The following is a 25,413-nucleotide window of genomic DNA, read 5'->3' on the forward strand; positions in this document are numbered from 1 at the left end:
CGGCGGCGGCGCGCCCCGCGGGAAGATGGCGGAGCTCGGCAAGAAGTACTGCGTGTACTGCCTGGCGGAGGTGAGCCCGCTGCGCTTCCGCTGCACCGAGTGCCAGGACATCGAGCTGTGCCCCGAGTGCTTCTCGGCCGGCGCGGAGATCGGCCACCACCGCCGCTACCACGGCTACCAGCTGGTGGACGGCGGCCGCTTCACGCTCTGGGGGCCCGAGGCCGAGGGCGGCTGGACCAGCCGCGAGGAGCAGCTGCTGCTGGACGCCATCGAGCAGTTCGGCTTCGGGAACTGGGTAAGCTCGCGCCAGGGGCTGGGGACCCGACCCCGGGACGGGGACCCTGGGACGGGGACCTCTGGATGGAGACACTGACCGCGGGGCGGGGACCCCTGGATGGAGACACTGACCCCGGGACGGAGACCCGAGCCCCAGGATGAAGACCCCGCCCCCAGGACAGGGACCCCGGGACGGAGACCCGACCCCGGGATGGACACCCCAGGATGGAGACCCTGACCCCGGGGCTGGAGACACTGATCCCAGGCCCACTGCGCTCCACGGAGGGGCCTCCCAGCTGCGGGGCACTGCTGGGAAAGACCCCCCTCCCATAGGGAAAGTGAGCATTTGACTTGCTACTTCAGCCTGCACCACAGAAGGCCCGTAAGGCAGGCCCAGCTAACTATTTAGAGATGGAGAAACTCAGGCTCGGCAAGGTGAAATTAATGCGCCCGAGATCGCACAGCCAGGAGCTCGGGCTTTCTGACCACAGAACCCTTTTCCTAATCTTTAGGAACACCTTTCATGGGGTGTACTGAGTGAGTGCTGGCCGCGGGGGAACCTGGCGCCTGAGCTGCGTAGGGGTGGTGGAGGTAGGCCTCTCGGCCGACTTGACAAAAGGGTCAGGAAGGTTATGGGGGGAGAGCAGGCTGCACAGACACCCTGGGGTTTGTCCGTCGTGTGTTTGTGGCCCCGTTTGCTCGCTCTGGTTGTTGGCACCCTGCTCATGCACCACCTTTGTGGGCACCTGGGTGGTGCACATGGTTAACGAGCTTGGCTGCTGACCAGAAGGCTGGAGGTTGGAGCCCACCCAGAGGCGCTTTGGAAGAAAGACCTAGGGATCTACTTCTGAAAAATCAGCCACTGAAGACCCTGTGGAGCGCAGTTCTACTCTGACACACATGGGGCCACTGTGAGTCATGAAGACTTGACAGCAACTGGGAAGATAGCCAGGACATTGTACTGTGAGTGGTCAGTATATGACAAACGGTCCTGAACAAGCAGCAGGGGTCCTTGGTGTTTGCCCTCTTTGCATCTCAGTGAAGACTGTCTCTGGAGGAGAAGGTAAGGCTGGCCTGGTTTCGGCAGGATAGCGTGCCGGGCTCCTTGAGAGAGAGAAGCAGAGCTTCTTCTCCAGATGGGCTCTGAGGAGGTCTCTGTGCTCCAGAGGGGCACACTCTCGTCTGTATCAGGAAGGGGAAACCTGGCCCATCACCAGCGAACACACGTGGCCGTCTTCGGAGCATGGTTGAGAAGTGGGCATCTGAGACCTCTCCTCTGGTACGCTGGGGCTGCAGCCCCCCACTGCACTGACCCTGCTCCCAGGCTGCTGAGAGAGGACCCAGCACTCTCCCTGCTGCCTGTACTTGCTCTGTAAGTGACCCGTTCTGGGGACCAGAACCCGTTCCACAGAGTAGCATCTGTTCTCTCAGTTCCCAGGAACTGTCTCACGTTGTCACTGATGCTGTTCACTGATGCGTGTTGAGCAGCTGGGACCCCCTGAGGGTGCGGATGGTTAAGTGCTTGGCTGCTAACGAAAAAGTTGGTGGTTTGAGTCCATTCAGAAGCACCTCGGAAGAAAGCCCTGGCAATCTCCTTCTGAAAAGTCAGCCAGTGAAGAGCCCATGGAGCACAGTTCTCTCCTGTCACATGGCGTCGCTGTGAGTCGGCATCCAGTCACTACATCTGCCTCGTGGGGGCTGTAAGGGATGAAGGACAGGGGTGACCCGTCCTCATCTCCAAGGAGCTTAAAGCCTTTAATCGTGTGGTCCTGATCTCTGCCCTAAGCTCCATCCTGTGTCAGACCGTCCACCTGGTGTCCTCACCGCCCATCTCAGGGACATGGCAGCTCCATGTGACCCAGGTTTCTCACCTCTCCCTGCAGCCCGTCTTCACAGCATGTCCGGCACCTGACAGCTCTCATGGCCCTGGTCCAGGCTGATGTCATCTCTTTCTTGACCACTCTGGAGCCTCCGAGCTGGTCTCCATCATTCTTGTCCCCACAGCTCTCCACGTGCTGTAATTAGAGTGACCTTTGGAAAACAAGCCACATTCTGTTGCCGTTCCATGGCTCCCGGGTCCGTTCAGATTAGACCCCTGGCCAGTGGGGGCTCCCTGTCCCCCGCTGCCCCGATTGTTCTTTATCCCTCTGTCCGAGCGCCCGTCTCCCAGACCAAGGCCGTGGTCCTTGTACTGAGTGTCTGTGCCCCCCCCATGCCGTTCTCCATGTGGCTGAGGTGCTGGCGGGCTGCGAGCCTACTGAGCGCCTGGTACCTGTGAGCGCTCAGCGCCTCTGGGAGTCTCCCCAGCAGCTTTGCATGGGGGCTTCTAACCACCCCAACTGCATAACAGCAGGACGCTGGAGACGAACACGCGGTGCTGTGTTGGAAGAAGCGTGGGCTGGAAGTGGGGAGGCCTCTCTCCAAAGCAGTCCTCCGCCTTGGTGTGCACGCAGTCACCTGGGGAGCCTGTTACAATGCAGGTTCTGGGTCTTGGCCCCAGGGTGAGGCCTGAGCGTCTGCATTCCTAAGAAGCCTCCAGGTGCACAGGCCAAGTAGTGAGGGCTCTCTTTCTCTGGCTGCGCTGTCCTGGGCCCGTTGCTCTGCCCCCCCGGGCTCCATTCTGCATCTGCGGCTCTCAGCTTTGGACTGTGGTTCTCTCGTGTAGATATGCACGTGCGTATGTGTGCACATGAGCCACTCCCTTTTATGACCTGTTTGCGTGTGCCAGTCACTGGGCCCGGCTCTTGACATACAGCAGTGGGTCAGAGGTTGGGCCATTTGTCCAGGGTGCCGTTACTTTTCACGAGGTGGGCAGGGTTTGGGTGCAGGCCTGTCTGATCCCGAAGCCTGGGCCTTCACCAAGAGCATTCAGTGATGTGGGCCGGGGACCAGGAGCTGCAGGGGCCGCTGCAGGTGTGGGTGGCCAGGAGGGCTGACAGGATGGTGGCTCAGGAGGGTGCGTGTGGGCGTGCGCTGGGGGAGGGCAAGGCTGAGTGGGTGAACACAGGAAGGGGCAGTGTGGGAATTGGGGACAGTGATGTCACGGTGCAGGCTGTGTCCATCCTGATTTCTTGGCTGCAGACAACGACACTGACCTGCTCTGGGATTCACAGAGGGGCGGGGTTTGTGGCTGAGGCCTGGCTCCGTGTCAGTGACACTGTGTGCCAGGGCAGGGGCCATGGGCATAGCCGAGGAGTGTTAGCAGGAGGCAAGGAGGGCTTGGGGACACAAACGGTCCCACGTCTGCCACTGTGTGTTGAGACATCTGTGACTACGAGGCTCTGGTGGGGAGGAGTTGGCAGGTGGACAGTGGCCCACAGAGCTGGATCACTGGGTCATTGAGAGCCATGGCAGCCAGCTCTGGGGGCGCCATGAGGACCAGCTCAGACGGGAGGGGACACACAGGTGGCCTGTGCTTAGACAGTCCGGGGCTACAGCCGAAAAGCCAGAGTCACAGTAGCCCGAGGAGTTGAACAGTCACCAGGGTCACTGTCTGAGGAGGACCCCAGGCGAGTGGGATTCAGGGCCGCTGTGAGCGAGGTTTGAATTCCATGGAGAGCAGTGGGCGGCGTTCTTTGCAGACTGAAGGGCCCGTGTGCAGACCTGCAGGCCCCTTACTGGAGGGGTGGCGTGATGGAGCTTTCCCTTTTCAGGTGACGGATGTCCGCAAGGCCAGGTCAGACCACGTGTGCGGAGAGCTGTTCACTCAGCCACAACCCGCTGTACGCCAGCCACCGTGCCACATGCAGAGAGGGCCCAGCGGGTGCCTCGTGGAGGACGCTGGTGACAGCTGTGTGCCTCAGTAGGTGGTGCTGCGGACGCCCTCAGGTGGAAGGAGAGAGGCGGCTGGCTCTCTGGGTCTGGTTATCTGATGTGTTTAGGGCTGGGCAGCTTGGCAGGAGGCGGGGATCTGGGCTGAGGAGTAGAAGTGAGGTCCCATTTTGAAACACTGTGTGCCCGGCCGCGAGGGCACCCCTGGGGTGCAAAGCTGCTCCAGACTGGGCGATTGCTGGCTGCTGGACGTTGGCTGTGTCCCTCAGACCCCCTAGCCCTGAGGCAGGCAGGACCCCCCCCTTAAAACAAGGACATTCCTGTGGGCTTGGAGGGTTGGACCCAGTGAATGGGCATGGACCAGCCTGTGACCCAGGACTTCTGACTCCATGACCAGACCCAGAGCCCCCAGCCCTGCTGGCTGGAGTCTGAGGATGACGGCTGGGAACAGTTTACGCAAAGTTGCTTGGGGCTTCGCATGCAACAGAGACCTCACCGGTGCGTGGGGGGCTGAGCAGGTCACCGTGCCACAGCGCTGTGCAGCCGGCTTCCCGCTCACAGCCTGGGGTCAGGGTGCCTGGCACCGCCCTGACTTCAGCCTCCCCTCCCCCCAGTTAGTGTGCATTCTGTCCCTGCTGTCCCAGCTGCTCATGGCCTCACTGTGGCGCTTCCAGGTTCCCCGCTTCCGGAACCACAGCAGCCGCTGTCCTGTGACTCGGGAGAGGAGTCCTCCCCGCCCCCAGCCCAGGCGGCAACCTCTCCTGTGTCGACACCGGTTCTGGCAGCGGGACGACTGGGTGGCATGGCCAGCTTGGCTTAGGGACAACGCTCTGGGGCCTCAGGCTTTGGTTCTGATGAAAGGCCCTGGTTCTAACTCTGAGCAGGGAGCGGCCCGGCCCACGGCACCTCCCGCCCACGGCACCTCTCACTTGCGGCACCTCTCGCCCACGGCACCACCTGCCCTGTGTTCTGGAGGGACGCCTGGCCCACGGCACCTCCCGCCCACGGCACCTCCCGCCCACGGCACCTCTCGCTTGCGACACCTCTCGCCCACGGCACCACCTGCCTTGTGTTCTGGAGGGATGCCTGGCCCACGGCACCTCCCGCCCACGGCACCTCCCGCCCACGGCACCTCCTGCCCTGGGTTCTGGAGCTTAGAGCTTGGCTGAGCTGCCTCGTCAGCGGACGCGCTTGGCAGTTTTTCACTGTGGCTTTTCTAGAAAAAAAGGCAGAAGCCTCGTGGTCTGGGATTGCTTGGCCTTTTTGTTAATGTCAGGAAGCTGCTAGCATGCAGACCACTCTGTGTGTACCCCGACGTGTGGGAGGCAGCACGGGCGGGGATGTGAGCTCTGCAGTCAGCCGCCCGGGACAGACGGCTCGGCGGCTACTGGGTCCTGACCTGGGTCAGTTGCTCAGCTCTTACCTGTAAGATGCGGTAGTCTCGCTGCTGCCCGGTGGGGGTGGCTGTGAGCACGAACTGAGACAGTATGTGCAAGAGGACTGGCGACTGTTACTGTTTTTATTTCCTTCTGGCACAGCCCTGTTGGTGGCCACACATCAGCAGGCAGATTGAGAGGATAAGGATCTCAGTGCTAGTAAGTTGTTATGAATTGGATTATGTCCCCGAAAAAATGTGTGTATCAGTTTGGGTGGGCCATGATTCCTGGTGTTGTATGATTTTCGTATATGTTGTAAATCCTGCCTCTGTGATGTTAATGAGGGAGGATGGATGGCAGTTGTGTTAGTGAGGCAGGACTCAATCTACAAGATTGGATTGTGTCCTGAGGCAATCTCTTGAGATATAAAAGAGAGAAGTGAGCAGAGAGACAGGGGGACCTCATACCACCAAGAAAGCAGTGCCAGGAACAGAGCGCATCCTTTGAACGTGGGGTCCCTGCGCAGAGAAGCTCCCAGTCCGGGGGAAGGTTTATGAGAAGGCCAACAGAGAGAGAAAGCTTTCCCCTGGAGCTGACGCCCTGAATTTGGACTTGTAGCCTACTTTACTGTGAGGAAATAAACTTCTCTTTGTTAAAGCCATCCACTTGTGGTGTTTCTGTTGGAGCAGCACTAGATGACTAAGACATAAGCAATGGGGCCGGGATTTGAACCTGGATGAGGTGACCTGAGTAGCAGGAATCATGATATTTTATTGTGTATTATTTTTTATGTGAGTAATAGCATTTGTAGAGCGCAAGCTGTGTGCCAGGCCCTGGGCTCAGTGCTGACGTGCGTTAACTGCCTGTAGGAGGTAGGGTTACCATTGCCATCGTTTAGATGAGGAGAGAGAAGACAGGCACAGAGAGGTTAAATATTTTTTCAGATGACACAGCTTATAAAGGACAGCCTAGCTCTGGAGCCTGGACACAGACTCAAGGGCATGTCCAGCTGGGGCACCGTGCGGCTGGGGCACTGTGTGGCTGGGACGCCATGTGGCGTGTGGCCGGGCCAATGTGCAGCTGGGGCGCCGTGAGGCTGGGGTGCCGTGTGGCCTGTGGCTGGGGCGCCGTGTGGTGTGCCACTGGGGAGCTGTGTGGTGTGTGGCTGGGGTGCTGTAAGTCGTGTGGCTGAGGCATCGTGCGGCGTGCGGCTGGGCGCTATGTAGCTGGGCCAAGGACGGAACTGGAGCCAAGGACAGATTCTGAAGGGCCCTGCACGGCACACAAGGAGTTTGGCTGATGCTGATGGATTAGTAGAGCTTCCCAGACTTTCAGATTCTGTAGACCAGTGAAACTGAAAAGGAGTATTTTGGAGGCTGACTTTAAAATTCCCCCAGTAAAGACCTTTTTAAGAAAAAAAAAACAATCCACTAGTACTTACTATTAATTGCCATTTCATAAAAGAGAGATTATTTTTAATACTTTCCAAATAGGAACGACATGATCTTGGATTGAAGTACTGTCCTTTACATTGAAAAGATTTAGCTTCAAGCAGAAATCAATCTTTTGTCTTTGATTTTTTTTTTTTTAATAATATTTTATTATGTTTTCGCTGAAGGTTTACACAGAAGTTTAGGTTCCCACTCAACAATTTCTATTCAAGTTGGTCAGTGACATTGGTTATGTTCTTCACAATGCATGAACATTCTCATGATTTCCATTCTGGTTGTTCCATTTCCATTTATCTAGTTTCCCTGCCCTCTTACCTTCTCATCTTTGTTTTAAAGTAATTGTTGACCATTTGGTCTCATATAGGAGATTTTTTAAAGGTGCACAGTATGTGCAGATGAGCTGATCTATTTTTATTTTTTGAGCCGATCTATTATTTAGCCACAAGGTGATCTCAGGTTAGTTTTGGTTCAAGGTTTGAGGAGTATCTCAGGACGACAGTCTTGGGGAGTCTTCCAGTCTCAACCAGTCCAGTGGGTCTGTTTTTTTTTTGTTTTTTAAAGAACTTGTGTTTTGTTCTACATTTTTCTCCCATTCTATCCGGGACTATCTGTTGCGTCCTTGGTCAGAACGGTCGTTAGTGGTAGCCGGGTACCATCTAGTTCCGGTCTCAGGTAGATGAGGACATGATTCGTGTAGACTATTTGTCCCATAGACTAGTTTCTTCTTTGAATCCTTGGTTTTCTTATTTTTCTTTTGCTCCAGACCAGTAGAGACCAATAATTGTATGTCCTTATGATTTGAAACTTCTCCGTAGACTGTCTGGGCTGGGGCTGAGGGGCTGTGCAGCACGTGACGGCGCCCGTTGGAGTGGCCCAGCTGCATTTGTGCTTGAGGAAAGAACTGTGTGGGGGACAAGTTGGGAGGGTGGCTGGGGTGCAGTCGCCCAGGTGAGAGTAGCAGGGCTTGGCTACAGAGGTGGCCGTGGCCGGGCGTGATGGTGGTCGTGCGTGGTGGTCACCAGCGTGGCAAGGTGGACGCAAAGAAGAACCCTGAGTGTACCCACTCTGCCTGTGGCGACTCCCTCCTGGTGGGGCTGACCACGAGGAGTTCTCTCAGGATGTGAGTTTCTTTGAACTGCTCTTCCTGTCCCTGCTTAGGTGCCAGAATCCTGTACTAGTGAGCAAGAAAAGGCCGGAAGGAGACAAGACCGCCAAAGAACCCGACGGGCGAGCAGTTACTAATTTAGGATCCCCCTTCCTTTTTCTGGAGAGGCTGAGTCTTGGCCTCTGTCAGTTTGTCCAGTCCAGTGTCCTTGGAGAAGAGGCACATTTTCCTCTTTTTCCCCAAAGCACTTGAAGGGAACAGTATTCCTATCTCTCCTCATCTTTTTTACAAAGAGCAAGTCTTTACTTTTGTCTTTAAAAAAGCAAGCATAAAGGAATAACAAGCCCTGGAATTGTGTCTCTATAGACTTTGGGCTCCTTACGCCTGTTACTGTGTGCTGTGGTGGGGAAAAACACTTCAGTACACAGTTGCGTTCCCTGTTTTCAGTCGTACTTAAGTTGAACTGTCTCTCCAAATCTCATTCCCCCAAATCTACTTCTGTTGCTTCTGCCTGCATACCCAACCACCCAGCCATCCACCCACCCACCCATTCATCATCCGTCCATCCATCCATCTAACCGTCCAACAACCCATCCACCCATCCATCCACCATCCATCCTACCATCTATCCATCCTTCCATCCATCCAACCCTCTTTCCTTCCATTATCTATCCATCCATCCTTCCATCACTCATCCATCCACCCACCATCCGTCTATCCTGCTATCATCCATGCACCCACCATCATCTAGCCATCCATTATCCATTAATCCAGATTAAGCAAAAGCTTCGACTCTGAATGGGCAAAGGGATAACTGGCCTTCCTCATTGCTATGCTGATGTCATGGTGACACTCATGGACTGACAGAACTGTCTCCTCACTTGCAGGAGGTAGGCAAGTCTCAAGAAGAAGAAGCCGTCTAGCCTGTAACTAGAAGTAGTGACTGCTGTGCTCAGTGCGCTTGTTACTGTGACTTGGTTCCACAGACCCACCCACCCCACCCCCCCGCGTCGGTTATACTCCCAGTTTGTCACTGCTCTGGGTTTGCACTATCCCATTGTGACCCCACTCTCCACAACCTAGCTTGTTCTCATGGATCACTAAGCCGACTTGGAATCCCAGGGGTGATTCTCTGTCACGTGTAGCTGATGATGGTTGGCTCTCCTACTGGTGGACTTCAGCTGCCCTTAGGCGGTGGTTAATGTTGATGGGTGATGGGGATCCTGGTGGGCAAGGCTCTAGCCCCTTTGACGTGTGGCTTTGTGAGTCCACAGAGCCTATGTCCATCTGAGAGTCTGAGCCTCCCCAGTGTGCTGACTAGGAATGGGGCACGGCATTGCCCGTGGCTGCCCGCCTGCCCAGGGGAGGAACTCAGATCCCCGTGGACATGAAGAAGGATAGCTTTCATGTGCCAAAGTCTGGTGCAGGCTGCGGTCAGTGGTCAGCCTGCCATCCCCTAAACCTGAGGAGTTGATGTTTGCTGGGACCACTGAGCGAGTGCCCCCCGCCCCACTGACACTGTGAGACCACTGACAGGGTATGGCCTCGCTGGTGGACACAGAGGGCCCCGAAGCGTTCCCTCTCCACACACCTTCTCACCTACCACCGTGGTGGGTTTTTTATTTTTTACTATTTTGCATGGAAATCTTGTTGTTAGTTGCAGCCGAGTCGGTTCCACCTCATAGCAACCCGTGTACAACAGAACGAAACACTGTCCAGTCCTGTGCCGTCCCCTCAATTGTTCCTATGCCTTGAGCCCATTGTTGCGGCCACGGTGTCCATCTCATCGAGGGGTTCCTCTGACCCTCTACTTTACCAAGCATAATGTCCTCCAGGGACTGATCCCTCCAGATAACATGTCCAAAGTATGTAAGATGTAGTCTCACCATCCTTGCTTCTAAGGAACATTTTGGTTGTACTTCTTCCAAGACAGATTTGTTCCTTCTGGCAGTCCATGGTCTATTCAGTATTCTTCAACACCACAATTCAAAGGTGTGAATTCTTCTTCGGTCTTCCTTATTCATTGTCCAGGTTTTGCATGCATATGAGGTGATTAAAATACCATGGCTTGGGTCAGGCACACCTTAGTCCTTGAAGTGACATCTTTGCTTTTTAATACTTTAAAGAGGTCTTCTGCAGCAGATTTGCCCAATGCTATACATCATTTGATGTTTTGACTGCTGCTTCCATGGGTGCTGATTGTGGATCCAAGTAAAACGAAATCCTTGACAACTTCAATCTGTTATTTATCGTGATGTTGCTTATTGGTCCAGTTGTGCGGATTTTTGTTTTCTTTATGTTGAGGTGGAATGCCTACTGAAGGCTGTGGTCTTTGATCCTCATCAGTAAGTGCTTCAAGTCCTCTTCACTTTCAGCAAGCAAGGTTGTGTCATCGGCATATTTGCAACGAGTAAGTCTTTGGTCTTGCAAAATTCTATCATGAGATCTCCAGCATCATTTCTATCACCAAGGCCATATTTTCCAAACTACCTATCCTTTGTTTCCAACTTTCCCATTCCAATCACCAGTAATTATCCGTGCATCTTGATCGCACGTTTGACCAATTTCAGACTCTGCAGAAGGTGGTAAAAACCATTAGCTTCTTCATCTTTAGCATTAGTAGTTGGTGCGTAAATTTGAATAGTGGTGTTAACTGGTCTTCCTCGTAGCCGAATGAGTATTACCCTGTCACTGACAGTGTTGTACTTCAGGATACACCTTGAAATGTTCTTTCTGATGATGAATGGGACGCCATTCCTTCTCTGTTTGTCGTTCCCGGCATAGTAGTAGACCATATGATTGTCTGATTCATAATGGCCAATACCAGTCCATTTCAGCTCACTAATGCCTAGGATATCGATGTTTATGCATTCCATTTCATTTTTGATGATTTCCAGTTTTCCTAGATTCATACTTCATACATTCCACGTTCCTATTATTAATGGATGTTTGCAGCTATTTCTTCTCATTTTGAGTCATGCCACATCAGCCAATGAAGGTCCTGAAAGCTTGACTCCATCCACATCATTAAGGTCGACTCTCCTTTGAGGACGCAATTCTTCCCCAGTCGTATTTGGAGTGCCTTCCAACCTGAAGGGCTCATCTTCCGGCACTATATCCGACAATGTTCTGCTGCTATTCATAAGGTTTTGACTGGCTAATGCTTTTCAGAAGTAGACTGCGGAGTCCCTCTTCCTAGTCTGTCTTCGTCTGGAAGATCAGCTGAAACCTGTCCGCCATGGGCGACCCTGCTGGTATCTGAATACTGGTGGCATAGCTTCCAGCATCACAGCAACGCGCAAGCCCCCACAGTACGACCAACTGACAGATGAACGGTGGATGTAAATCTTACACCCCCTCAAACAGGATTCTGAGGCTTAGTTTAACTTAATTTTTTTAAAAAAACTTTATTTTGAGATAATTTTAGATTTACCAAAAAAATTGCAAAGATAGCGCACCGAGTTCCCACAGCTTCCCCAGCGTCTGTCTCTCCCACCGTTGTGTGTGTAAAAGCACCGTCGCCCGCAGACCTGGGCTGGGGCGTCTCGGCTGCCTGCAGCTGTTCCACCTCTGCGGTCCCCTCCCACCTGGGATGGACTTGCCTGCCGTGACTGTGACATGCTGAGGCGCCCCGGCCAGTCACTCGGATTTGCTGCTTGTTCACGAATCGTTCAAGCAGCCAAGTCTTGGGCCCAAGCCCTTCACGTGGTGCTTACGTCTAGTAGGGGCTTTTCTTTAATTTTACAGCCGTGAAGTTGAAAACATGAAGGGTCCCAAGAAGGTGTGCGGTGGTGAGGCTGCCTCCCCGTGCGGCCCAGGCTGCCTGGTGTCTTGCGACATCCCAGCATTTCTGGGCATGCCCACAGCAGATGCTGGTCACCCTTCACCCTTCACCCAGGCGGCTGTGCCTGGGGGGACGTGGCTGACGGGGACGTGGCTGTGCTGGGGGAGGGCACAGCTGGAGTGGACGTGGCCATGGTGGATGTTGCTCAGGGGGGATGAGGCCGTGCTGGGGGACGTGGCTGTGCAGGGAGAGTACGCGGCTGAGAGAGGAAACAGCTGAGTGGGGACGTGACCACGTGGAGGGAGGACCAGGCTTGGCAGTGGCCCTGCACCCCCGCCGTGACACACTCGGCTGCCCCTCCCAGATGCTGGGGCTGAAAGGAGCGCGGACCGAGCGTGTGGATGCCCTGGGCCTTTCAGACACTGCACCCCGGCTCCAGCCACTCTTTGGGATGTGATGTCCGTCCTCAGCGGGCGCTCAGAGCTCACGGTGCAGCTCAGCGGGCAGCCTCCCTGTGCGCCTCACAGGACGGAGCCCTGGGCCACGGCCTCGTCCCCACATGGGGCCCGGGTCAGCAGCCAGCCCTCTGCATTCACTCCGTCCTGTAACACGGGAGCCCGGCCATGCTGGGGTCGTGAGGGCGCACAGCGGGAGCCCACGCGCTTGTGGGGGGTGCCGGAGATGGAGCGGGCAGCATGGGCAGCGGCCCCTCCCCGGCTGGGACAGAAGCTGGTGCTGAGGACCAGGGCTCTGCCCGCCGAGGCTGTCCCTCCCAGCATGGGGCTGGGTGCCACTCTGTCACTGGCTAGTGGTTCTCTGCCCCGGGGCCAGTGTTGGTCAAGGGGGAGTAGGGGGGCTGGACCACGGCCACTCGCTGGCGGCCTGGCTGGTGCCCCCGTGCGGCCTCAGTGGTGTCGCCGCTGCAGGTGTGGCCCCTGCCCCTCCCCTGGCATCATCGTGGATCCTGAGAGCAGGCGAGAATGAGGTGGTGGGTGGGGTGCCGGCGACGCCCGGGGGTGCAGGCCTCAGAGTGGGGGCCATGCTGGCGATAGGCATGGTAGGACTTTTCTCCAGGTGCCTCCTGGGAAAATGTAAAGAGCGGGCTTGTGCTGTGCATTTCTTAAAGACGTCCTACAAGCCGTGCCGTCTCCAGGCCCGAATCTGCTTCCAGCTCTGACCCTAACGTTGCCCTTTTCCATTCGGAGACCCCGACTGTGTCTCAGGACCGCCTTCTCCCTCCTCCTTGGAGTGACGCCCACAGTGCCGGCAATGAGTGGTGGCCGGCAGACGAGGCCCTGCGTCTCGCCGCCGTCGGCAGGCACAGCTGGTGGTTTCTCGGGGTGCGCTTGGCCCGGGGTGCAGAGCTGGTCTGGCCGTGCTGGGGGCCACGTGCCTGCAGCTGGGGTGAGTGCTGCTGGGTGGGAGTGCCCGTTCGCGCCCGGCAGGCGAGGGGCAGCAGCTGCGAGGAGCAGCCCTCTGGGGTGGGAGGGGACGGGGCGCTGACAAGTGGCTGCTGGCGAGTGAGCCGCACTGCGGGAATCACTCTGAAGTGGTTTCGTGGTCGACTTTAAGGAAGAGGCCTCTCGGCAGAGGAAGAGATTGAGGGCGGTATACAATTTCCTGCCATTAATAAACGTGTGTCGTGGGTTACCTTCCTGCAGGAGCCGTGAAGGCGCTAGGCCTGGGGCGGCTCCAGCTGGTCGCGCGCTGTGGATGCTGTTAGAAACGACAGCCTCCTTCTCAGCTGCCCTCTGAGCCACTGCGTCCGGGAGGACAGGCCCACGTGGGGGCCAGCTGGACGGCACTGCCCTTCTACTCTGCGTGGCGGCAAGTCTGGTGGACGGGATGTGGGGAGTCGGGCGGGGACTCTGGACTCTCCTGTGCGTCCCTCGGACGCGTCTGTTCCGTGGCCGAGGAAGGAGAAGTGTGAGCAGGAGGCGGCGGGCAGCACAGGCCTCAGGGTCCTTGTTCCACCCAGACAGGCGTGGGGTTTACCGCCAAGATGGCAGTGCCAGCTAGGTGCTGCTAGCCCGAGGCCCTCAGCGGTGTCCACACGCACACTTCAGGGACGCTGATTACATCCTTCAAGTTGTGTGCCCGTTCTCACTCCCGTTTTCCAAACTCTCCCACCACCATTAACATAAACTCAGTGCCCCCGGAGCAGAAACCTCTCCTTCCTCACCCCCCTCCCGCTCCGGTAACTGTCACCGTCGTTGGCTTCTGTAGATTTGCTTTTTTCACAGAAGTGAGGTTGTGCGCTGTCTGTCTCCTTGGCACGGACGGACTGCACTCAGCGTGCTGTCTTCAGGGTCCATCCATACTGTAGCGCCCTCAGGACTTCATTCTCTGTGGCTGAGCGGGCTCCCGCGCTGTGGGCGGACCCCGCTGTTTCTGTTCTGCTGAGGGACGTTTCCGTTGTTTCCACCTTGGGGCTCCTGTGAGAGGTGCCGCAGTGAACACTGGTGTCATTTCTGTTTGCCCTCCCGCCCTCACTCTGGGTCCACGCCTGGGATGGCGATGGCTGGGTCACGTGCTCTGTTCAACTTTTTGAAAAAACCTCCGCGTGGTTTTCCAGGGCCGCAGCACCATCTGCGTTCCCGCCAGCAGTGGGTGGGGCTCCCAGTCGGTGTCCTGAGGAACGATGAGGAGTGCAGGTGTCAGACGGGGGCCCTGGTCTCGGTGCTGCCACCACTTAGCTGTGACCGAGCCGTCCCACCCCGCTGGGTTGTCACTTTCTCGAGTACACGGGCAGCTCAGGGTCCTCCACCCTGGGTCACTGCGGTGGGCTGCTCGGGAGGGAAGGTGGAACCAGTGACCTCTGGGAGGCAGGGACCAGGGTGACGGGAGGCTGTTGGGAAGCGTCAGTGGGTCTGAGCTGGCTGTGCCCTCTTGTTGCAGGAGGACATGGCCGCTCACGTGGGCGCGTCCCGCACGCCCCAGGAGGTGATGGAGCACTATGTGAGCATGTACATCCACGGCAACCTGGGCAAGGCCTGCATTCCCGACACCATCCCCAACCGCGTCACGGACCACACGTGCCCCGGCGGCGGCCCGCTCTCGCCCAGCCTTACCACGCCGCTGCCCCCGCTGGACATCTCGGTGGCCGAGCAGCAGCAGCTGGGCTACATGCCGCTGCGTGACGACTACGAGATCGAGTACGACCAGGAGGCCGAGACGCTCATCAGCGGGCTGTCGGTGAACTACGACGACGACGACGTGGAGATCGAGCTCAAGCGCGCCCACGTGGACATGTACGTGCGGAAGCTGCGAGAGAGGCAGCGGCGCAAGAACATCGCCCGGGACTACAACCTGGTGCCGGCCTTCCTGGGCAAGGACCGCAAGGACAAGGAGAAGGCCGCCAAGCGCAAGGTCACCAAGGAGGAGAAGGAGCTGCGGCTCAAGCTGCGGCCGCTGTACCAGTTCATGTCCTGCAAGGAGTTCGACGACCTGTTCGAGAACATGCACAAGGAGAAGGTGCTGCGCGCCAAGATCCGCGAGCTGCAGCGCTACCGGCGCAACGGCATCACCAAGCTGGAGGAGTCGGCCGAGTACGAGGCGGCGCGCCACAAGCGGGAGAAGAGGAAGGAGAACAGGGGCCTGGCCGCCTCCAAGCGGGCCAAGGACGACGGCCGGGACGGCGAGTTCGCGGCCATCGAGCACCTGCCCGGCTTCGAGCTGCTGTCGGACCGCGAGAAGGTGCTGTGCAGCTCCCTGAACCTGAGCCCCGCGCGCTACGTCACCGCCAAGACCATCATCATCAAAGACCACCTGCAGAAGCGGCAGGGCATTCCCGCCAAGAGCCGCCTCCCCAGCTACCTGGACAAGGTCCTGAAGAAACGGATTCTCAGTTTCCTCACGGAGAGCGGCTGGATATCCAGGGACGCCGCCTGAGGCCCGCGCTCGGGCGCACGGGGCTGGGGGAGGAGGGGCGGGAGGAGCCGTGTTCGCTCCTTGTTGCTCTGTTTAGTGGGACCGAGTTCCTCTTCTGCGGTTCTTCCCACGGCCTCTGAGAGGAGCAGTAGTCACACACAGGCCTGGAAGTCCCACTTTCAGACGGTGGCGTGCCGCTGAGTGGTCCGCCTGGAGAAGGCTGCGAGAGTGGAGAGTCTCCTTTATCCTGCGAGCTTGCTGCCCCCTGAGCACCGACGACCGTGCCGTGGACGGCGGCGCCCTGGTGACCGCCCGGCAGACGAGCCGCCCGGGCCCCTCGGAGCCCACGGCTGCCGCCCTGGCAGCACAGCCCGGGCACGCAGCACTTTAGACGGGCGGCCGGGGCAGCGCCTCCTGCACGCACGCGTGAGACAGCAGGGTCCTCAGAGACCTCGCGAGGAGGGACCCCGCGGGGACGCCGCGGCCCCTCGAGCATGCACACGACTATGGGCGTGCCTCACCTGGGGAAGGGCAGGGTCTCACCTGCCCGGTGCCTGGCCAGGCCCCACGAGAAGCACGTCCACGGCGGGGGTCTGCTGAGGCTGCGTCTCCCTGGGAAGGCCGGGAGGCTGAGAGTTGAGAGTCCTAGGTTAGCTTCCTCCGGGATCTTCCTCCCCGCTGCAATACCTGTCTCACTAGAATGTGACCACAGTAGCCAGACTAAGTCCTCTTTAGGGTGTCACCGCCCCCCCCCCCGACTAGCCAGGAGAATGAGGAACAACCCCGTGGGAGCCCCGGCGCAGGGAATGGGGCACCTCGGATCGTCTGCCCAAGTCCAACCTCACAGGCCTCTTTAACGGTTGTTCCCAGAGCCTCTCTCAGGGCCGCGCACGGTGACCTCCTGTGACCTGAAGGCCCCGTCTTCCCACTGCTTAGACTTTGCACGCCCACGGCCGGCTGAGCGAGTCCACGTGACTGTCTCTGGCACGGAGCTCTGAGCATCTGCCCCTCCTGCCCGTCGGTACCAAGACTGTTAACTTCCCAGGATGTTTGGGCTTGAGGTTCCATTAAAGCAGTTATTTGAAAGAAAAAAAAAAAAACCTCATGATTCCAAGGAAAACTTAATTATGGTGCCTTTTCCTTTTTTTTTTTTTTTAACCCTGTTTATCCTAAGGGAGGTTTTCACCATTAAATAAAACATTGTAAGTACTCGCACATGGCTTTTGTTGAGACGCTGCGCGCTGGCTCTGGGGCACTGTGTCAATCCTGTAGCTTCAGTTTGCCAACATGAGTATGGCGCCACGGGGTGACCGTCCCAGGGCCTCCGCGTCATCCCTGCCGCGCGGATACGGCCCAGACTGTCCACTGCCGACGAGTGACACGGCTGGTGTTTTCACAGCTGTCTGAGCTGGCGGTTGTCAAAGGGGGGCTGTCACTGGGGACCCAACAGTCCTCCTGGGTCAGGGACTGTGCTTTCACAAACCCCCTCAAAGACTGGTGTGCACGGAAGCTGCGAACCGCTGGTTTTAGCTACACCGGCGTCTTGTTCCTTGATTTTCTACAACACGGAGTCCTAGTTCAGTGACAGCCTGCATGTGTGGCTGCTGCCCGGCCGGGCCCTGAGCGGAGGCGGGTTTAGTGCACCATCTGGGTGGCGTGGAGAACCTGCGTGAACCTGCGTAAGCCTGCATAAAGCACCGTGATGAACGTATGGTTAAATCACGGCAGTGCTGGCACGTTAGCAGGGACTGGCTGCCTCTCCCTCAGTCCAGCTGTCGTCACTACTCATCCTCACCCCCTGCCCGTTCAGACCACCGTGATCCCATTTCAGGTATTTCCAAAACCTAAACCAGCGGTAAAAGTTTGAATAGAAAGTCGGTGATTCCTCAGCTATTCCCGGTAGTGCTGTGATGGCCAACATGCCGAGAACTACTGAAACCCAGACCCAGAGGTCACTGTCACCCCTTCACGTCTCGGGCAAGCTGGGAACGGTGTCACCGCTGCAGGGTGACCTGGGCACCCCACAGACATCTCGCACACGTGCACTGAACCCCTCAGAGGCAGTGCAGGACGCAGTCCAGCCCAGCACTTACGTATCACACCAGCTTCTCCAAAAAACAAGTCAAAGTGGCCTTCTGATAGATAAGTGGAAACACTTTCCCGCCAGCCTCCCTCTCTAGAAGCAGCGTCACGGCCACAGATGTCGTCTGCAAGCCGGGACTGCAAGCCGGCACTGGGACCCCACGGAGCTGGTTCGGGTTCTCCACACTGCAGTGACTGAGTGTTGTGACCAAGCCTTTAGCTCTGTGTAAAGGCAGACATTATTAAATGATGTTTCCCGTTTGCCGCCCCTAAGTGACTGGGACTCACTGAGGGCTGCTGGCCAGCAAGCTGCCCCGACTACGTGGTGTGTTCTGTGCCCTTGACCAGCTGCGCTGGGGGCTGCATGCCTCCTGGAGCGGGCTTGAAGACCCGTGGCCCCGCCTCCATGTGACAGGCGAGCTCCACTGGATGAGGGCAGGGCTCTGGCTCCCAGCATGCCTTCCCCAGGACACTGGGCTGCTGCGAGTTCTGGAAGGTTCTGACAATAACTTAAGGCAGCTTAGAGGAAAATGGTGTAAAAGGGAATCTCATGGGAATACTGTCTTTCAAAGTTATAAATCAAACAAAGCTGACTATGCCACCTTTTTCAGCAGTAAATGAACCTCACAGGATCACCCTCCAGTCCCAGCGGCCCTCTCAGAAGCAATACCTCAGTCAGTCCATCTCTCACTGCGCCCTTGACGAGAACGAATGTAAAGCGGGAGTGGAGGGCCAGGCCGCCTGTCAGGCGGGTGCACGCGCGTCGTGCTGTGGCTCCTAGTGCCTGCTGGCCCACCCATGCCCCAATGCCAAGAAGTGGCTCCCCCGCCCCCAGAACAGCCGCTCACGCACGTTCTCGCGCGTTTTGTGAACTACGTGATCTCAGGATTGGAGCAGAAAGGCCAAGCTAAGGCACCTGTTCCCTGGTGGCTCAGGATCTCTCCCAACATAGTTATCAAAGTGGGAAGGTAAAATATATTAGGGCTTTAATCCTCTGAAATAACATCTTACACTGAAACATTTACATGTAAAGTCTGCCAAGCACACAGCCCTCCCTCCGAGAAAGTCCATCTTACTGGGAATGTAACTCGAGGTTGTTAGTCACTATCTGAAAAGAGATTAAACCACTTCTGCATGTAGATGACAACTGCAGAAAGACTGGATTTTGTCAAATGCAATTACGGGCAAAACGAAGATGGCAAGAACTGTTAAGTGTCAACGTTCGCATCGGACCTCCAGAGAGGCGGCTGGAGCCAGTCATTTTCAGCAGCTAGACAGTAACTAGTTCTACACAGGCCCGTATCCATTCCTCACAAAGATCAGAAAAATGTCTTTGGCAAGAAAAACGTTTTCACTCTTGCCTCTTCTCTTAACTGAGTGACATGTAGCAGGCGTGGGGTTCCAGCAACTCACGCAAGACAGTGAGCTGCAGGAGAGAGACGCAGAGACGGCGTGTCCAGGTAGCCAGACGAGGATTCCTGAAGACGCTTTATTCGTTTAAGCTTTACGACACCAGTTTGAGCAGATACAGCATGATTCATGATACTCTACCGGCCCGTAGTGTCCCGCAGGCCCTCTTTAAGTACGTGGGTCTAGGAATCGTGGGCTAAAAATCAACCGACAGACCTCCGAGTTGGAGTCCGTCCAACGGCACAGTTTTGCAACCGGCTTAGTTTTCTGTTTAGCCACGGGTTACGAAAGCTTCCCAACAAGGTGTGGGAAAGGGCCAAAAGTAGTCATAGGTGAGAGCGGGTGGGCCAGCCTTTTGAGAGTCACAGCAAGTGACTGAAAAACAGACCACCCTGAGCGGCAGCTACGCGTCCTTGACCACGCCAACCAGGGCGGGCCGCAGTGTGCGCCCATGCAGCTTGTAGCCCACCTTGCTGACCAGCGCCACCGTGCCTGGCTCCTTGCCCTCCACCGGCGCATGGAACAAGGCTTCATGCTCGTAGGGGTCGAACTTGGCCCCCACAGGGTTCAGCTTGAGTAAGCCATGCTTCGTGAACACCTTCTGGATCTGCAGCTCAGTCATGACCAGGCCCTCGTACAGGCTCTTGAGGTGGGGGTTGTCCTCGCTCACCTCCTCCTTGGGGACACTCTGCGTGGCCTTCTCCAGGATGTCTGCAACCTCCAGCAGGTCCTTGCAGAAGCCCTGGATGCCTGCAGAGGCGAGAGGAAAAGTCAGCCTCGTTCCACACCGACCACACAGCGCGGCTCACAGCCATCGGCTGGCTGACTTTCTGTGCAGACTGCCGCTCATCTCCCCCGGATTTCTATAGTTTACTAACAAAAATCTCTGCTGGATGAGACCAGGGCTAAGGAGGCATGAAGAATGTCTGTTTTCATGCAATGAAGGGAAGAAGAAAACAGGCAGCTGAAAACTTACAGAACCATCTCCCCTGCAATTCTGCACTAGACAGATGGGGACAGCGTCCCCCAAAGAGGACAGCTCCCACGGGAAACCGTACTGCACACAGGCGGCAAGAGCAGAGGGTCTGGCACCCTACCAGCTGGGTGCCTTAACAGCTGTGTAGTGTCAAGTCACCTGACCTCTCTGGCCCCAGAGGGTGGTGACAGTTCCCGACCCGGTGGTAGCAGAATTGCCAGAGTGACCCCATGTCTCGCTCGTGCTGCCAGAGACTGGCGAGAAGAGACCTGGACTTCCATTTCCGTGCGGCCGCTCAGCCTGTCTGACCTTGGACACCCACTGAACCCCACTCTGAGCCACCGGCCCTTATCTGCAACGCGGGGAAGGTCCCACCTAACTTGCCGCTGCATGAAGACACGGCAGCGGAGTCGGAGGCGCTGGCTTCAGTGCCGCAGCCAGGCCTCACCGGCCCTGTGACGGGCAAGTCGCTTAAGCTCTGTCAACCTCGATGATCTCAACTGTAAAACGGGAGGGCCAGTGACAAGAACAGTGACAGGCAGTAATGCACACATTTTAGGGCCCTCAGAGACAGACTCTGGTGTCGGTAAGAAAGCAGACGTCTATTGAGGCAGACTCACTGGGGTTCCTGCTGAGCATAACTCGTCCTGCGCCGGGCGGCACCACCGCTGAGCGCTGTCTATTTCTCAGTATGTGCCGGCAGTAAAGCGGGTCCATCTTAGAACACCAGCGCGAGGGCAACGGGCAGTTTCCGCCCTCCACCACTGGCCAGCCCCCCTTGTTATTGCTGGACGCGCCCCTCCCCATCCCACGGAACCCCCCCCAGCACCAGCGTCATCCGAGGCTCAGTCACCGTATAATTTTGCCTCCTCCACCAGCTTTTGGCTCCTCTGCCGCAAGTTCTCGGTGTCTGCCAGAGCGCGCTTGTATTTTTCCTTACGAAAACAGAAACAAAGTTTACGTGGAGAAAACAGAACAGGCCCACAGGGAAGTAAAGGAATCAAGAGTGACTACGGGACAAACTCCAAGTTAAAACCCAAGTGACGTCTGCTACTACTCTGAGATTTCGGTCCAGTGAGGGCAGCTCAGTGAGAAGAACCTTAAAGTGTCACCATGTCGAGTGGGAAGAAGCCACCCTGTGTGAGTCCTTCTGCAGCCCCAGCCTGTCCTCATCCAAACACACAGCAGAGGGAAGAGGACAGGGGAAGGCCACCTCTGCTGCGCTTCTCACCTTCTCATCAGCCCTCCAGAAGGGCCACCAAGTTCCTCAGCAGGATTCCCAACTCAGTCAGGAATCCTGGCACCCTCGTGGGGGCAACGACCCCTTGGAGGAAAGGCTGAGGGTGAGCGACGCGTGTGGGCAGGACGGAGGCCTCTCCCCACCCACGAGCCTTTGCTGTTTCGGACGCCGCCCAGAGGCGACTCACTTCATTTATTGTGTAACCACCATTAACTTCTGGTGACTTCCTCACCGCTCACCTCTCCTGTCACCTCACCTCCCGAGTCTGTCTACTTGTAACACCTACTCGGTTAGTCTGCAGGGGCATCTAAAGTCCATCCATTTTCAATCCTCAGACACTACAGGGCCGTGGTTAAGAGCACGGGCTCCATGCTAGACTATCCCAGTTTAAATCCCGGCTCTGCCACTTGATAGCTAGGTGACGTAGGGAGGTTTATGCAATCTTTCTGTGGCTCAGTTTCCTCATCTGTAAAGTGGGGTGTTAGCAGTTTACTCAGAGGATCATGAGGGTTAATATATATATATAAAGAGCTTACAACAGTGCTGGCACTTAAGTCTTTCATGTTGTTCTGAAATCCTCAGAGAACTTGATTTCGCCACCCATGTTTCTTCACGTGGAGCTCATCTATATACACTATAATCCACACTACTAACTAGTTCATAAAATTCCCAACTCCCACGAGTACCCCCAAACCACACCCCTACTCCCAGCTCTTGTCATTCTTTAGTTCCTTCCCCAGAACCCGGTGGCTTAAACCACCCTCCCAGGAATCCCTCCTTTGAAAAGACCATTTTAGGCCTTAACTCATTACAATCTATGTAGCACAAAAAGATGATTCTCATGACAGAACCAGAGCCACAAAGACTTGGACAAATGGCAGGAGTGTGCTGGAACTTGGCCTCTGCATCAGTAACACCCGGACGCTGACCGAAGGCTGGCTGAAGAACCCTGTGTCTCGCCCCCGGCAGAGCTCACACCAGCAGCCGGTGCCCACCTGCAGAGCCGGCCAGGCCTTACCATCATCTCCTTTAGCTGCCCCTCCAGCTTGGCCTTCTCCTCCAGGAGCACCTTCTCTGCGGACGGAGGGTCCGCCTTCTGTTCATTCAGACCCGAGTCCTCCTCCAAGTTCTGGCCACTGTTCTTTTGTTTGGTGGCCGTGCACAGCAACCGGGGAGCGGGCCTACGGAAAAGGCCGCACGTTGGAAATGAAGATTTGTGTTTGTTATTTTGCTTGTTAAAGCCAGAGGTATGGTTTTAGAAAGCTGGGATAATTTTAAACTATTTGCCACTGATTTGTTGAGGAGACGACTTCTTTAGATCTAGTAAAGGCAAATCATATTTGATATACATTGTTGTTGTTAGCTGCTGTGGGGTTGGCCCTGACGCATGGCGACCCCAGGTATGAGATCAGACCACTGTGATCCATAGGTTTTCACTGGCTGATTTTTGGAATTAGATAACCAGGCCTTTCTTCCTAGTCCACCTTAGTCTGGAAGCTGCGCTGAAACCTGTTCAGCATCACAGCAACACACAAGCCTCCAATGACAGAGCGGTGGTGGCTGCGCAGGAGGTGCGTTGGCTGGGAACTCCCACATGGAAGGCGAGAATTCTACCACAGAGCCCCCACCGCCCTCTATTTAATACGTAGAAGCTGTTTACTTACAGAACATCTGCAGGACACGCTTAGCCTGGTATGTCCACATATCAAGGCTACACCACTACCCTCCTCTTTCCATCCCAAACTCGTCCTCCTGAAGCGATGCCATCCAAACCCGCCCCTGCCATGTGCTATGGGGAGCTACTCCTGGGTGAGGCCCAGTGCCGCTGCTGATTACAAAAATGACCAGCAGAGATTTTGCCACAGGGCACTTAACAGTCATGCAAAAAAGATAACTTCGGGGTTTAAAGGTGGTAAAAGGGAGGCCAAGTGCTTTGGAGTGTCAGAGTGGGAGAACATTTCTCACCCAGGGAAACAGAAGATGTGACGGGCTGTGTGCAGAGGCTCTGAGGGACAGGCCAGCACACAGTCCAGGGGGAGGGACAGCTCACACCAAGGCATGGCAGTGAGAAAGCACAGGATGGAAACAGGCAAACGCAAAAACTCACTATCAAGTGACCTTGGGTATTACCCAATCGGATTCCCACACCAAAAAGGTTAAGCTCTATACCCAAGGTCACAAGCCATCAATGAGCGACAGAATAGTCTTAAAAACCCAGGTTTCTTCACCAGGACCAGCGGCACTCTTTTTATTAGGTCACAGTCCAATCTGAAAGTAGACACCATTCAATATTTTCCCAGATGAAAAAAGACAGCCCAAATGAACAGAAAGCTCTCAGCACCTGAGCTTGCACCGACAAGGATGTTTGCTGCAGCCCTGCACGGTGACAGGCTGGCGACAGTGCTGCTGCGTCTACAATCTGGAGTGTTGTGCCGCTACTAAAGGAATTGTTGTCTCTTGGATGTGCCATGGAGCCCTGCTGGCACGGTGGTTAAGAGCTTAGCTGCTAACCAAAAGATCAGTTCGAATCCACCAGCTGCTCCTTGGAAACCCTAAGGGGCAGTTCTGTTCGTCCTACGGGGTCCCTATGAGTCGCCATGGATGTGCTACTGGCAGGGCTTTGAACCGGTTGGTTTTGGTGCAAACCCCGATGAAAATTTGCATTTCCACTCCAGATATACTAAATCACAATCTACAGTTTAACAAGATGCCCAGGTGATTCTTACGAACAGTAAATTTTGAGAACCATTACTCCACTAGCAGTTCTCAGAATTGGTCTCTAACCAGCAGCATTAGCATCGCCCGGGAACTTGTTAGCCTATGGGGCACTGTTAAGGGAAAAAAGCCTTTCTATGCAGGTGCTGCAGCTGGGTCGCCAAGCTTTGCAGCCGCGTACTTCTGTTTTATATAATTTAGTCCACTGGCAACTGGATGGACCTGCCGGGTGTCCCCATCCAGTGGGTGAGCTGAGGGACAGATCGCGTCTTACCCACCGGCTTCTGCCCCGACGTCTGCCCAGAGCAGCTTCTCTAACAAATCCCTTCCCTCCGACACAGAAGACGCTAAACGAACTTCTGAGGTAAGGCAGTAGAACTTTCAGAAACCGGAAACCGCGTTTAAAAAAATGAGAAAAACAAGAGACGACGGGTCCCGACTCTGTGACGCTCGGCTCCCCTGGAGCCGCCGCGCTTGGTCAAGTGATTCCTCCGCCCGCGGACAGGCCCCGCGGCTCCTCTGACCCGAGGCTCCGGAGGCGGCGGAGGACTCGGCCGAGCGGACAGCCCAGGGCGGGGACGGGGCGCGGGGAGCTGAGGAAGCTGGCCGCTCGGCCTCGGGGCCGCGCTTGTCGGCTCCGCGTCTCCGGGCGCCCACGCAGCGGCCAATCAGCGTGGGAGGACCGACCCTTCCACCGGAGACCCCGATCCCGGGGCCCCGCGACCCCGCGCCCCCACCCCGGGTCTCCCGATCCCCCCGGCCCTCCGACCCCGCGGTCCCCCGGCTCCGTGGTCCCCCGGTCCCACGACCCCGCGCCTCCCCGGCCCCGCGGTCCGCCAACCCTCCGGCTCTCCGGCCGGGGCCACTCGGGGCCCATGGACACCCAGCTCCCGGGCCCGCCCAAATCGGGGCAAGGGCCGCTGCCAGAGCAGAGGCGCCCCGAGGATCTGCGCCCCCAGCCGAGGCAGTGGTGCTCCTTACCTGAGAGGCCGCCCCAAGACCGGGAGAGCGCGCCGCACCAGCCACACACACCGAGCCGCCATGACGCCTGCCGCCACTGCGCACGCGCCTTCGGGCTGCGCAACCCGCGCAGACTCGGTGCCTGCCTCCCCGCCCACCTACCCTCCCGTCAGCTAATCCGAGAGCGCATTTTTTATGATGGACAGACAGCACACCAATACCTGCAGTTCGGGGGCGGGGTCTGAGGCCTTCGGGAGCCCCAGAAGGTGAAGAGGTGAAAGGTGAAGGGAGCAAGGGGAGGAGCCTCTGTGGGCGGGACGTAACCAAGGAAGAACCAATGGGGAGGAAGTATGGGGCGGGGCGGAGGGGAGCGGAGGGGAGTGGGCGGATCCCGTGC

General features: G+C 56.7%; 2 protein-coding genes across 2 annotated transcripts; one reads left to right on the plus strand and one right to left on the minus strand.

The window, feature by feature from the left end:
- The first annotated feature begins 6 nt into the window (after positions 1–6).
- On the plus strand, positions 7–15,722 carry TADA2B (transcriptional adaptor 2B). The gene is made up of 2 exons (XM_004383499.2): positions 7–295; positions 14,662–15,722. The coding sequence occupies exons 1-2, from the start codon at positions 26–28 to the stop codon at positions 15,652–15,654; spliced, it is 1,263 nt and encodes a 420-aa protein (XP_004383556.1). The 5' UTR covers positions 7–25; the 3' UTR covers positions 15,655–15,722.
- Positions 15,723–17,399: 1,677 nt separating this feature from the next.
- On the minus strand, positions 17,400–25,169 carry GRPEL1 (GrpE like 1, mitochondrial). Its single transcript, XM_004383500.2, has 4 exons — positions 25,038–25,169; positions 22,360–22,522; positions 20,955–21,036; positions 17,400–19,875 (listed from the first exon to the last, which is right to left on the minus strand). Exons 1-4 carry the CDS (start codon positions 25,097–25,099, stop codon positions 19,529–19,531), a joined length of 654 nt encoding a protein of 217 aa, XP_004383557.1. The 5' UTR covers positions 25,100–25,169; the 3' UTR covers positions 17,400–19,528.
- Between the last annotated feature and the right edge of the window lie 244 nt (positions 25,170–25,413).

Source organism: Trichechus manatus, unplaced genomic scaffold (genome assembly GCF_000243295.1).
Source record: "Trichechus manatus latirostris isolate Lorelei unplaced genomic scaffold, TriManLat1.0 scaffold00111, whole genome shotgun sequence".
Taxonomy (NCBI): domain Eukaryota; kingdom Metazoa; phylum Chordata; class Mammalia; order Sirenia; family Trichechidae; genus Trichechus; species Trichechus manatus.

What these genes read in the sequence shown, in the direction of transcription:
- TADA2B (XM_004383499.2), top strand. Translation starts at nt 26, where the DNA reads ATGGCGGAGCTCGGCAAGAAGTACTGCGTGTACTGCCTGGCGGAGGTG. An exon ending in AGTTCGGCTTCGGGAACTGG is followed by an intron (nt 296 to 14,661) that starts GTAAGCTCGCGC and finishes CTCTTGTTGCAG; the next exon opens with GAGGACATGGCCGCTCACGT.
- GRPEL1 (XM_004383500.2), bottom strand. Translation starts at nt 25,099, where the DNA reads ATGGCGGCTCGGTGTGTGTGGCTGGTGCGGCGCGCTCTCCCGGTCTTG. An exon ending in GTCTTGGGGCGGCCTCTCAG is followed by an intron (nt 22,523 to 25,037) that starts GTAAGGAGCACC and finishes CCTTTTCCGTAG; the next exon opens with GCCCGCTCCCCGGTTGCTGT. An exon ending in GGCAGCTAAAGGAGATGATG is followed by an intron (nt 21,037 to 22,359) that starts GTAAGGCCTGGC and finishes TGTTTTCGTAAG; the next exon opens with GAAAAATACAAGCGCGCTCT.